Source organism: Portunus trituberculatus, chromosome 42, assembly GCF_017591435.1.
Source record: "Portunus trituberculatus isolate SZX2019 chromosome 42, ASM1759143v1, whole genome shotgun sequence".
In the NCBI taxonomy this organism is placed as follows: Eukaryota; Metazoa; Arthropoda; class Malacostraca; order Decapoda; family Portunidae; genus Portunus; species Portunus trituberculatus.
Window position 1 is genome coordinate 19,381,288 of NC_059296.1, and position 15,000 is coordinate 19,396,287.

At 39.3% G+C, this 15,000-nt stretch overlaps 1 protein-coding gene across 1 annotated transcript in view; it reads right to left on the reverse strand.

Annotated features, from left to right (window-relative positions):
• The window catches only part of LOC123517704, a 90,913-nt gene that overhangs the window by 16,237 nt on the left and 59,676 nt on the right, over nt 1–15,000 (reverse strand). Inside the window, 1 exon segment of the mRNA XM_045278060.1 lies at nt 10,696–10,884. Within this exon segment, the coding sequence (XP_045133995.1) occupies nt 10,696–10,884 (189 nt within the window).

Here is a 15,000-nt window from a genome sequence, read left to right on the forward strand (position 1 = left end):
CCTTTCCATTCCCTCCTCTCCTCACATCTCAACACTATGCAAATTATCCATTTACAAAAAGACCACTTGCTACACATCTTAGTAAGCAAACAATTGGGCAGACACTTGATAAAATGTTTAACATGCATGAAGAAAGCTCAGGGCACCCATTTTCACTGGGCACAAGCCGTATCATGTCTGGGAGAATAGATGCATGGCAGGCAAGTGACTTGCTCCCTCCAAGTCTCCCCTCTTCATCTCACTGTCTTTCCATAACTACTACACACAGAGATACATGGATGGCATCATTAGAATGAGAACCATCTAATGATACATTGACTACAAAGTCTATTTCATTTACTCTTCAATTGCAAGCTAAGTTTAAGGTACGTATGAATACTGGACTATTTTTGAGATTCAGTGCTGGAGGGCTGCTCCTCGTAGGATGAAAATCCCCATCACTGCCAAAACTTTAGGGGACATGGTCCAGATATAAAATTTAAGTAACATATACTCAAAATAAGCACACACACACACACACACACACACACACAGACAGACAGACACACACACACACACACACACACACACACACACACACACACACACACACACACACACACACACACACACACACACACACACACACACACACACACAGTGTGTGAAGGATATTGGAAAATACAGTTTTCCACACAGAATGGTGGAAAAGTGGAATGCATTGAGTGAAGTTGTTACAGCACACAATATGCATAATTTTAAAGAAAAATTGGATAAATGGAGACATGGAGACAAGACACTATGAGCCCCACTCGAACCCTGTACAATACAATTAGGTAAATACAACTAGGTAAATATGTGCACACACACACACACACACACACACACACACACACACACACACACACACACACACACACACACACACGACACGACACGGTCCAGCACGGACGTGGTGCCAACGCTCCAAGCATCAGCTGATCCCCAACTACCTGTTGTTTGTATTTACAGAGGCCTGGGCGAGTGTGTGGCACTCGTTTTCAGGAATACATTGTTAGAAAACCATGAGTAGGGAAGAGATTACATTGAAATGCAGGTATGAGACCAGGGAAAGAATGCAAGAAGAGAATGAATATGTTGATGAGGGGCATTTGGAGGTTTTGATAAGGCAAAAACTGCCCTACATAAAAGAGTGTTAACGATTGAAAGAAAATTAGATAAATGGATAAAGGAGAATATGGGAATTAAAGAGAACGAAGAACAGGAAAAAGTTTCACAACTTGAAAGAAAGGATAAAAAGAGTGGAAGAAAACAAAGCTAGGCTAAGAGCAGAAAACGAGAAACTCAAAAAGGAAGTAGCTAAGTACAAGAAACAGATGGAAGAAGGACTCGGTAAAGCCGAGAAAGAAAAAGAGGATCTGAAAGATCTAGTAAACAAAGAAGAGGAAAGAGTACAGGACGTGATTAAGAAAGAAATACAAGCATGGCGAGTCCAAGATAAGAAAGACAAGGATAATTTTCAGGAGGTGATTCAGGAACAGCTAAAAGAAAGATATGATAATATGGCAAACAAAATGATAGGAGTCCTTAAGGAAAAAGAAAATCTAGTAAGGGAAATTGCAGAAAAGAAAAAGAGTGTAATCATATTTGAACTGAAAGAAAAAAATGTAAAATATAGACCACGAAGGGAAAAAGAGGAAATGAAATCAGTCAAAGACCTACTAAAGAATCTAAATGACGAGGATAGACAGAAATTAGAGGAGGTAGAAGAAATCCATAGAATGGGACCATATCAAGAAGGAACAGTGAGACCAATTAAGATACTACTAAAATTACAAGCAGCAACAGAAGAAATACTATATAGAACAACAAAACTCAGAGAAACAGAAGGTTGCAAGGATATATATATATATATATATATATATATATATATATATATATATATATATATATATATATATATATATATATATATATATATACAGGCAACACCCGTTTAACGAAGGTTCACACAACGAAATTTCGCTATAACGAAGGTTTCATTTTAATACCATCTGCTGGTTTAACGAACACCAAACTCGCTTTAACGAAGTTTTATCCAGGTAATTTTTTTCCAAATTTGAAAGCCCCACTGTATCATGCAAGCTGACAGGCTTTTGAATACATCAGGAGCTGCTGGTACTAAGGCCTGCCTCAGGAGAAATCCTGAGACACCTATAGAATAAAGATCAAGATCAAGCCTCTCGTGGACAACACAGGCTCTGCCGATACAAAGGCCTGACTGAGAAGAAATTCTGTGTCACCTGTAGCATCAAGATCAAGATCACACGCACCACTCACTGCCCAGTCAAAACATAACAGCGTCACCAGCAGCTCATCTTCCTTAGTTCAACTTACCACCAAAACACCCTGCAATGTGGCCTAACGTTCCTAAGAAGACCAGGAAGTGTCTTCCTCTCGAAGTGAAGCTGGGTATTATTCACAGACAAGAGAGAGGCCAGAAAACTAATAACATTGCTTCCCACCATGGCTTGACTCCATCTACTGTCTACTATTTTCAAATCAAGATACTCTATTAAGAAGGCTAGTGAGACCTCATTTTCCTTGCAAGCTAAAAGAACCACCAGAACTTGTGACTCTACAATGGATAAAATGGAAAGCCTTGTGGAAATGTGGTACACAAGTTTTGTATGCAGTACCATGATGCGCACTTTGTTTACATTCTACAGGTTGCCGGTTAGTCTATTTCTCGTTTCACTCTCCCTCCCTTCATAAAGTTAAGATCATCAACATTATAAAGTTACGTACATACATACATTAGTGTACATTATAATGACTTAAATTAAACTACCTAAATGTTTAACTTCATAATTTTTACTTTCATTAAACCTTTTACTGTACTATGATGCACTCTCACTGCTTACTCTCAATGGAAGTTCAAATCAGGGGTTATACTTGTTATAATCGGTTCGCTTAACAAGTTTCGCTAACGAAGTGTTTTTAGGAACGTAACCCTTCGTTAAACGGGGTTGCCTGTATATATATATATATATATATATATATATATATATATATATATATATATATATATATATATATATATATATATATATATAAATGAGGAAGAAAGAAATAGACACAACGAACTGGTGGCAGACCATAACATAACATAACATAACATAAATAATAGGATAACAAAGGGCCACCAGGGCCCATCTAGGTTATCCTGTATCAGTTGCACAGCGACCTCGTCATCAGTACTTAAAGATACGCTTACAAGTACACAATACATTATATACTAATTATAAATATTTGGCCCATTAACAGGGCTAAGTCCTGCAGCGAATTCCTCTACAATCTGTGATCCCCATACATGGGGATCATGTCTTGTTTAACTATAGTAAATTTCTTATAAAAACTATCATGCAGCGCTATACATAATTATAAATCTAATAAATTTAAGTGCTTATCTAATCTGTTTTTAAACATTGTCAAACTGTTTGTAACAGGATTTCCTATTCTTTCCCTAGTATATACTGAAGAAAATTGTTCATTCAATAATTCTACTATGTCTTCATTTTGATCCACTACTACACCATCTTTTCTGAGTGGTCCAATCCTATCCTTATTTCTTTTATCACTGACCTTGTAATAGCTATATAATTTTTGGGGATCTTTACTCCCAGCTCTAGCTAGTTTTATCTCTGCCTGCCTTTTACTTTTTTTTATAACCTTACTCAAATCATCTCTGACCTGTCTGTACCTAATCAAATCTACATCTTCCCCACTTTTCTGCAACTCTCTGTATGCCCTCTTCTTCTCTCTGATCTGGCTACCTATCTCATGAGTCCACCATAATGGCTTCCTGTTTCTCTGCCTTATATCTTTGTAAGGGATACACTGCATCACTATACCCTTTACTACAACCTTAAAAATATCCCACATCTCCTGTGCAGTTTTATTTCCAACAAAACTATCTTCCCAGTTTACCTCTCCTAATAACTGACGTAACCTACCATAATTGCCTTTCAGATAGTTTGGGACTCTAGTCTTATTCACTATATTATCCCTACTGGAATTAATGATAAATCTAATTATATGATGGTCACTGTTTGCTAAAGTCTCTCCTACCTCAACTTCCTTTAAACAATGCTCAATATTTGTTAATACTATGTCTAAAACCTTCCTCCCCCTAGTAGGTTTATCTACCATCTGTACTAAATAGTTATCCTGAAAACTTTCCATAAACTTATTTTCACTAGCATCTCCTACCATCCTCTCCCAGTTTACTGACTTAAGATTAAAATCCCCTAAGATAATTGTCTGACTAGTACACCCCCTATTTATCTCATCTACCATAAGGTTGTCTACATCTGCTGACTGGTTAGGTGGTCTATAAAAAGCTCCTACTCTAATAACGTTACTTTTGTATACTCTAACATCCAGCCATAAGGACTCTACTCTGTTATCTACCTTAATACCATTAACCTGGCTGGAAATGAAGGATTTTTTTACATAAATCTCCTCCACCTATCCTACCAATTCTCTGGTGTAAATACATAATGTATCCATCTATTTCATATTATTTCCTATTTTCCCTAAACTTTTCCTCATTTACCCATGCCTCTGTGACACATACAACATCTAAGTCCTCCTCAACTATATAACTAGATAACTCGTCCTTCTTGTTCCTAAGACTCCTGGCATTTACATAAAAACATTTAAGTCCTGCTACCTTCCTAAATGCTGTCGCCTTATTTGGAATCCTAATCTTATTCTCTCCTATTTCCACCTGGAAATCTTTCCTAACCTTTTCACTATCTCTGTTTATCCTATCTAATTTATGTCTAACATCTTTCTTCTGGAATGCATTTGCTACCTCACCCCCTACACTACATCCCAACTCCCCCCTCCAGACATCCATTCAGCACATCCACACCCTTCCTACTCAGATGCACACCATCCCTAGCATACAAATCCCTTCGCCCATAGAACCTATCCCATACATCCACAAAGCTGACACCCACATCCTTACACATCCCTTTTACCCGATCATTCACACCAATGGCCCTAGACAACCATTCCCTGCTAACATACACACGAGGCAAGATTCCTGACACTACACACCTCCTACCACTCTCCCTTATCTTGCCTAACATTTCCCGAAATCTTGCCACTAACTCCTCCGACCCACCTGCTCTGACATCGTTCCCACCTACGTGCAAAACTACTACACCCTCCCTCTCCATCCCAACTCTCTTCTTCACCTCCTCACTCACTGCCTTCACACCTGCACCAGGCATACACACATTCGTCCTCCTATCCCTGTCTTTCCCACAGAAAGTGCTATCTAAGTACCTAACCTGAGTCACCCACCACACACCTGAGGTGTGCTAGGCACAATCCTCCTCCTCCTCTCCTCTACCCCCTTCTCTCTCCTTTCACTCACCACAACCACCTCATTCACTCCACTCTCACTCTCACTCTCCCCCTCCCCCTCCAACAAACCGTACCTATTTTCACACTCAACAGGTTTAGTCCTATCCTCCCTAACTGCATCCGCTTTCCTTCCCCTTGCAACCTGCCATCTCTGCCCATCCTGACTACTATCTTTCTCAGTCTGGCTCGCCTGCTCCCTCTTCCCCACTCTGCTCTTCCCGACAGAGAGCCAAGCCACCCTGTCACCCTCAGAAGGTCCAACCTTCGGCCTAACACTGATCTCATGCCTAATTTTTTCCACTGCCTCCCCAAGCCTCTTAACCTCCTCCTTCAACTCAAAGATGAGAACTTCGTTCGCACTTTCCCCCTCACTTAGCTTTCTCATTTCCTCTCGCAATTTTCGATGCTCAAGAGAAAGAACTAAATTCTCGCTCTTGAGCCTACACACCATACACTCAGAAAAGTCAACGACCTTCCTGTCATGCCCACACATCTCACACACAACAAACTCACCCAATCCCACCTCAATACTCTCTTTCACGCACTCAATCACACTCTGATATACCTCAGTAGCTACCGCCATACTAATTTACAATCTGTTAACTCACAAGAACACTATACGTAGCTAACAAACAAATTAAAATACTTGGTGACGGCGGGTGGGGAACCGCGGTGGTGAGGGGCCTAAGTGAGGTCAACTAATCCTCTTTCAAGGTCAACTTGAAGGTTACAAGCCTAGTCTCCTCGCTCTACCAAAATACTTTTAACTCACAAACACTGATTCTAACCACTATTTCACTCTAATCTAACACTTGCAGTACACACTTTCACTTCACTAACACTCAAAAGCACCACACACAGACAGAAAGGTCAGAGGAGAAGAAGGCATTTTTTTGGAGAATTCTAGGAGACAGGATAAGGAAATGGTATATAAAAGAGAAGGAAGAGAAAAAAAATGGAGCAAGTTTAACTAAAGGTGATATGAGCAAGATTAAAAATGATGTATACGATGGGGTTTTATCAAGTAAATTAGAATTAAGAGATTACATGAAGAAAGAACTGGATATTGTATGCCTGGCTGAAACAAAATTAAATGAGGCAATAAAAATAGCCATGGATAATAGATATAATATATGGAGGAGAGACAGTAGGTAAAGGAGGAGGAGTCATGATGATGTTAAGGAAAGAGATGGTGATAAACCAAGTGGAGTGTGGGGAAGGAAAAGCAGAAGTACTGTATATCAAGATACATATTAATACAAAAAAGAGTTAACAATCATTGGAACATATGTGCCACCAAAAACAAATTCATGGACCAATCAAGAATATAAAGACATGATAGATGACACAATAAGGAGTCTAACGAGAGTCATTAAAGAAAGGAGAAAAGTGATATTAGTAGGAGATTTCAACTGTAAAAAGATGGACTGGGAAAATTATGAAAGTGGTATGGGGGAAGATGCCTGGGGAGATAGATTCCTGAATCTAATGATAGATAATATGATGGACCACAGAGTAAAGGAAAACACAAGATTCTGAGGAAATGATGAGCCGGCAAGATTAGACCTGGTTTTTACAAGGGGTATACAAATGAATGATGATATGAGATATAAGTGCCCACTGGGAAAGAGTGATCATGTAATATTAAAAATGGATATAGAAGAGGGAAAAGAAGATAGAGATGAATCTTACAAAGGAGACCAATTAAATTATAGAAAGGCTGATACTGAGAGTCTCAAGAACTATATCAAATATGCTAACTGGGAGGAAATGGAAAACTCTGAGGGGGTGCAAGAGAAATATAACTTATTTTTCGAAATATACAAAACAGGAGTCAGGGAATATGTCCTGAAATATAGACCTAAGGAAGAAGGAAAGAAAGATTGGTTTAACGCAAAGTGATGATCAAGCATGATATATCCAAAGCTGGAATATGCAGCTGTGTGTGGTCTTTGAGCTCTAAAAAGATATAAGATTAGAACAGATGCAGAAGATTGCTACAAAGATGGTGCCGGAACTAAAGGACCTAATATATGAAGAACAGCTGAAGGAAATTTGACTGCCAACCTTACAAGACAGAAGAGAATGACCTAATAACAAACAATGTACAACAGCATTGAAAAGATAGACAAGGAAGGCCTGGTGCTGGTGACGGAAGAAGCTGGAAGGACAAGAGGACATATAAAGATCAGGATGAGGCAGTGTGTGTGAAGGGCATTGGAAAATACAGTTTTCCACACAGAACAGTGGAGAAGTAGAATGCATTGAATAATGAAGTCATCACAGCACATAATGTGCATAACTTTAAGAAAAATTAGATAAATGGAAACATGGAGACAGGACACTATGAGCCCCACTTGAACCCTGTACAATACAACTAAGTAAATACACACACACACACACACACACACACACACACACACACACACACACACACACACACACACACACACACACACCAATCAAGAATATAAAGACATGATAGATGACACAATAAGGAGTCTAACGAGAATCGTTAAAGAAAGGAAAAAAGTTATATTAGAAGGAGATTTCAACTGTAAAGAAGTGGACTGGGAAAATCATGAAAGTGGTATGGGGGAAGAAGCCTGGGGAGAAAGATTCTTGAACCTAATGATAGCCAATATGATGGACCAGAGAGTAAAGGAATGCACAAGATTCAGAGGAAACAACGAGCTGGCGAGATTGGACCTAGTTTTTACAAGGGGTATACAAATGAATGATGATATAAGATATAAGTGCCCATTGGGAAAGAGTAACCATGTAATATTAGAAATGGATATAGAAGAGGGAAAGGAAGATAGAGACGATTCATACAAAGGAGACCGATTAAATTACAGAAAGGCTGATATTGAGAATCTCAAGAACTATTTTAAAAACGTAAACTGGGAGGAGATGGAAAACTCAGAGACGATGCAAGAGAAGAATAACTTATTTCTGGAAATATACAAAACAGGAGTCAAGGAATATGTCCCAAAATATAGACCTAAAGAAGAAGGAAAGAAAGATTGGTTTAATGCAAGTTGTGCTAGGGCAAAGGAGAAAAGAGATGGAGCATGGAAAAAGTGGAGGAGAAATAGAAATAAAGCAAATAAGGAAAACTTCAAGGCAGCGAGAAATGAATATGTCAAGGTGAGGAAGGAAGAGGAAAAGAACTTTGAAAAATACATTGTCAAAAAATGTAAGGAGCAACCAAAATTGTTCTACAGATTCATAAATGGAAAAATTAGGCAAAAAGAAACAATAGAAAGGTTAAAGGGAGAGAACGGGATGGTGGAAGACCCAAAAGGCAGGAGGGCTGCATGACAGGCCACTGCTGGCGGACAACGTCTCAATACTCTCGTCGCCACAGCTAGCATCACTCTCTACATCACTGATAGCTTCAGGATCAAACAAAGTATCATCACCTTCCATTGAGACATCAGACCCCTCAAATTCCCTTTTTGTTCCACCATCATATTCATCTTCACTGTCAGTTGTAGAGATATCCATAATTGCGAAGTAAATCCGCGCGTGCTACCACAAAAAAACTTCAGGCACCACTGAACAGAAGCTAGAGAATATCGCATTGCGGCACTCGACAAGCATGTGTTGCCATACGTAGGTCAGAAAATATGATGTATAAAAAAATATAATATGATGATTGGTCTTCACAAATTACGTCACAGCACTGACAATAACTCATTGGTTAAAGTTTATGAAGTTTCAAACCATCCCACGAATGGCTGCAGCCTTATGTTTGTAAACACAGACACTTGCCACCATGTGGGTAGAAATAACCCAGAAACCGAGGCCTTGAGACACCTCAATACACACAGCTTATAACTGTGGCATGTGCGTGTCACGGGGAGCACCCTCGGTTCCTGGCGCGTGAACTCAGCCGTGATACGCACGTGTCACAAAACACACATCCGGTACTGAAGGGGTTAATAGAGTCTGATGACTTGAAAATAGTAGACAGTAGATGGAGTCAAGATAGTGGCGAGCAATGCTATTAGTTTTCTAGCCTCTCTCATGTCTGTGAATAATATCCAGCTTCACTTCGAGAGTAAGAGACTTTCTGGTCTTCTTAGCAATGCTAGGCGACATTGCAGGGCATTTTGATGGTAAGTTGAGTGAGGGAAGACGAGCTGTTGTTGACGCTGTTATTGTTTTGAACAGGGGGAGTGAGTGGTGCGTGTATTGTCCACGAGAGGTGCTGGTGTATTCAAAAGCCTGTCAGCTTGCGTGATATGGCGGGGCTTTCAAACTAGGAAAAAATTACCTGAATAAAACTTCGTTAAAGCGAGTTTGATGTTCGTTAAACGAGCAGGTGGTAGTATAATGAAACCTTCGTTGTAGCGAAATTTCGTTGTGTGAACCTTCGTTAAGCGGGGTTTGCCTGTATTTGCTTCAACATAGAAGACACTAACAAATATCAGGGTGGCATTTAACTACATTGATAAGAGTATGATGAAAAAGATCATAACCACTATGATAAAACCTAGATTAGAATATGCACCAGTGGTGTGGTCAGCATACAGGCAGAAGGACATTAAGAAACTAAAAAGAATTCAAAGGATGGCTACAAAGATGGTGCCCAAAGCAAAGGATCTTCCCTATGAAGAGAGACTGAAGGAAATGGAACTACCAACATTGAAGGATAAAAAGGAAAGAGATCTAATAATGATGTAAAAGTTAGTAAACCATATGGAAAAGAAAGACAGACAAGACCTGGTATCACTGATGGAGGATGGAGATAGACAAACATAGACAAAAGAGAGAACACTCAAAGACGATCATGAAAAGTCAGTGTTTGAGGAACATTAAAAAGTTTAGTTTTCCACATAGGACAGTGGAAATCTGGAACGGATTGAGTGAAGAGACTGTAGCAGTAGAAAGTGTGCACAAATTTAAGGAAAAGTTGGATAATAGTAGATATGGAGAAAGGTCAATATGAGCCTCACTTGAATCCTGTAATATACTATAAGCAACGAGGCAAATGGGCAAGTCTCTTAATGTGTGGCCCCTGTTCACCTAGCAATAAATAGGTACGGGATGTAACTCGAGGGGTTGTGGTCTCGCTTTCCCGCTGTGTGGAGTGCGTTATGTGGTCTCAGTTCTACCCAAAGATCGGTCTATGAGCTCTGAGCTCGCTCCGTAATGGGGAAGTCTGGCTGGGTGACCAGCAGGCAACCGAGGTGAATCATTCACACACACACACACACACACACACACACACACACACACACACACACACACACACACACACACACTAACCTTCTGTAGGGTGACCTGTGTCTTGATCGAGACCGGCTCCTTGTCCTGTAACGCTTACGTATATCTCTTGAGCTAGACCTCGAACGGCTGTGGCGTCGTGGAGACACAGGTGATCTTGAATGCCTTCTCTTTTTGCCAGCCACATAAATTTGCCTGTCAGGCTTCCTGCGTGGTGATCCACCATGCTTCCTGTAGTGTTGCAAAAGAGACAATGTGAAATGAAAACCAGACACCAAACTTCCTGAAGAATCACTAGAAAACTAACATTCATGTAGGAGTAAAAGTTCAAATTTGAGCTGGTTTAAATGAATTCACAAGAAGGTTGATGAGCAAGCATACAAATAAATAAGTCTGTTGATAATAGCAGCTATAAAAATAAACCATCTTATATAATGCATCATTGCAGAAAACATAGTTGTTACTATTTTAAGCACAGACTGCAATGAAACTATACATCAATACATACTGTGAAAACCACATACCACCACAGTCCATGTCATCAGCATAAAATGAGTGGTAGTGATGGAAAAGATATAGTGGAAAAAAGGAGAAGAAAATCGTGTTTCCATGATTCCTAGATTCATTTGTTTATTAGTATCAGTCAAGATACACAAATAAATACGAGTACAATGCATAACCGAGATCATGACTAACTCTCTGTAATGTTAACTCCCTACTTGATGAAACAATTTTCCTATCTATATTTCTAAAAGTGACATTCATCATTCTTATTCCATGGGACCTATCATTGGCTTAAGCTGCCTGTGATATCAAAATATCTCTCTCTCTCTCTCTCTCTCTCTCTCTCTCTCTCTCTCTCTCTCTCTCTAAATTTTCAGAACAATTTTTACATAACATACACACTTCAGGAAGTTAACAGATCTCGCAGAGATGCCACAGAACGTCTGACTTCTGATCTCTCTAGATTTCCGAATGGGGCAGAGAAAACTTAGTACAGGGATTTCTTGATTTATGTGAGGGATACATTCCTTGAAGGGATCGTGTGAAAACCATGTAAAGTGAACACGATTACTGTACTAAACTGTATACTGTGTGAGGTTCTACAGTATATGTACATACATATACAGGCAACCCCTGCTTGACGAAGGGGTTACGTTCCTAAAAAAAAATATATAAAAAAAAAAACCTTTGTTAAATGAATTTTTGTTAAGCAAACCAATTATAACAAGTTTAACCCCTGACTTGAGGTTTCATTGAGAGTAAACAAAGCAAGAGTGCATCATAGTACAGTAAAATGTTTAATGAAAGTAAAAATTATGAAGTTAAACATTTAAGCAGTTTAATTTAAGACTAAGTCATTATAATGTACACTAATGTATGTATGTGAGTAACTTTATAATGTTGATGATCTTAAATTTATGAAGGGAAGAAGAGTGGAGTGAGAAATACGCTAGTTGGCAACCTGTGGAATGTAAACAAAGGGCGCATCATTGTACAGCATACAAAACTTATGTACCACATTTCCACAAGGCTTTCCATTTTATCCACTGCAGAGTCACGAGTTCAGGTGGTTCTTTTAGCTCGCAAGGAAGATATGATCTCACCAGCCTTCTTAATAAAGTCTGCTGACTTGAAAATGGTAGACAGTAGATGGAATCAAGCCATGGTGGGAAGCAATGCTATTAGTTTTCTCGCCTCTCTCGTGTCTGTGAATAATATCCAGCTTCACTTCAAGAGTAAGAGACTTCCTGGGCTTCTCAGCAACGCTAGGCGACATTGCAGGGCGTTTTGGTGGCATGTAGAGCAAGGGAAGACGAGCTGCTGCTGACGCTGTTATTGTTTTGAACTAGGGGGAATGAGTGGTGCGCGTTTTGTCCACGAGAGGCACTGGTGTATTCAAAAGCCTGTTGGCTTGCGTGATACGGCAGGGCTTTCAAACTTGGAAAAAATTACCTGGATAAATTTTCGTTAAAACAAGTTTGGTGTTCATTAAACGAGCAGATGGTAGTAAAAGGAAACCTTCATTGTAGCGAAATTTTGTTGTGTGAACCTTCGTTAAGCAGGGGTTGCCTGTACATGGAGACTCGATACTTGAATGCAAAAGTTCAATTTAATACTAAAAAAAAATACCTGATAGTCAAATGTCCACACACATGGTTGTAAACAAAGGCTCCTTAGCCTCCCCCCCCTCCGCCAGTTCTACTGCTGTGGTCTTCAGAATAACATTCTTGTGCGTTCTGTCTGTACTTTTTCATTTATAAATTCACATGAACGCCAAAGGCTTAATAGTGATGAAAATACAGGCAACCCCCGTTTAACGAAGGGGTTACATTCCTAAAAAACACTTCGTTAAGCGAAACTTCATTAAACGAAACTTCGTTAAGCAAACCGATTATAACAAGTTTAACCCCTGATTTGAACTTCCATTGAGAGTAAGCAAAACGAGAGTGCATCATACTACAGTAAAAGGTTTAATGAAAGTAAAAATTATGAAGTTAAACATTTAGGTAGTTTAATTTGTCATTATAATGTACAATAAAGTATGTATGTACGTAACTTTATAATGTTGATGATCTTAACCTTATGAAGGGAGGAAGAGTGAAACGGGAAAGACACTAACCGGCAACCTGTGGAATGTAAACAAAGTGCGCATCATTGTACTGCATACAAAACTTATGTACCACACTTCCACAAGGCTTTCCATTTTATCCATTGTAGAGTCACGAGTTCAGGTGGTTCTTTTAGCTTGCAAGGAAAATACAGTCTCACCAGCCTTCTTAATAGAGTCTACTGACTTGAAAATAGAGACGGCATAATATGGAGTCGAGATGGTGGCCAGCACTGCTATAGTTTTCTGGCCTCTCGTGTCTGTGAATAATATGTAGCTTCATTTGGAGAGTAAGAGACTTCCTGGTCTTCTTACGAACACTAGGCCAATTGCAGGGCGTTTTGGTGGTAAGTTGAGCTAGGGAAGACAAACTGCTGCTGACGCTGTTATGTTTTGACTGAGGAGTGAGTGTTGCGCGTGTTGTCCACGAGAGGCTTGATGTTGAAGATCTTGATCTTTATTCTATAGGTGTCCCAAGATTTTTCCTGAGGCAGGCCTTAGTACCAGCAGCTCCTGGTGTATTCAAAAGCCTGTCAGTGGCTTTCAAATTTGGAAAAAAATTACCTGAATAAAACTTCGTTAAAGCGAGTTTAGTGTTCGTTAAACGAGCAGATGGTAGTAAAATGAAACCTTCGTTGTAGCGAAATTTCGTTGTGTGAACCTTCATTAAACGGGGGTTGCCCGTATCTGCTAATTGAACAGCTACACACATGGTTGTAAACAAAGCTCTGGCCTCTCCCTTCCTGCCGCCGCCATTGTCCCATCATTGTCCCATTCTGATGCCAAATTGCCGGAAATAATAAACAAATAAATAAAATAAATACGTAAATACATAAAAAATTGCCGGTATTCCATAATACCGGATACCAGTGCATATCCCTATTCCTGCTGCAGTCTTGAGAAAACAACATTCTTCTGCATTTTGTCGGTAGTTTTTCATTTAGAAACTTATAATGGCACCAAAGAGGCTTATCAGTGGAGAAAATAAGGAATCTAATACAAGTGCAAATGTTAGTGAGCCACAGCCCTCCACTAGTGGGTTCACAGGAATCACACCAAACATTTTCATGGATGGTGTTCACAGTAATCACACCAGACATTTTAATGGATGGTGACTCATCTTTGGACGACCTCCCTCCTCCTTCCCTCCTCTTCTAAGTTATCCATTTATCCATCACCAGCCTTCACTTATAATATGTACAAATCAAAATTATTAAAAAAAAAAAGTTACACAAACTTTTATGAACTTGAGGTTTTGCTAAGGTTAAAATGAATTACCTGATTTAAAGGTATCAACAGAGGTGGGCGCGCAAACCTTTTTTTGGGTTCCGAATCCGAATCCGAATCTTCGCCGGTTTTGGGTTCCAAACCTCCGAATAGCGAACCCGATTTTCAAAATTTCGGTGCGAACATTTATTTCGAACATTTGTCTGCAAACCTCCAAATCTTAAAAAAAATAGCAAAGCGAACCTTAATTCCAATACCTTCCGAACATTTCCAAACCTAAATTTTACTCATTCCGAATCTCCGAATCTAAATTTGCAATTAAAAAAAGTGTTTAAGATATCTACATTATTTATTAAACAAATTATTACTAGAAAAACAACGAGTTAAACACCACGAGTATATTTCCAAGTTCAAAGAAGGGCAGTCCAGGCAGTACTACTAGTCTTAGTTTTGCATTACTACACACAGTCACACAGGCTTGCATATCGACCACATTTCGAGCAGTGGTC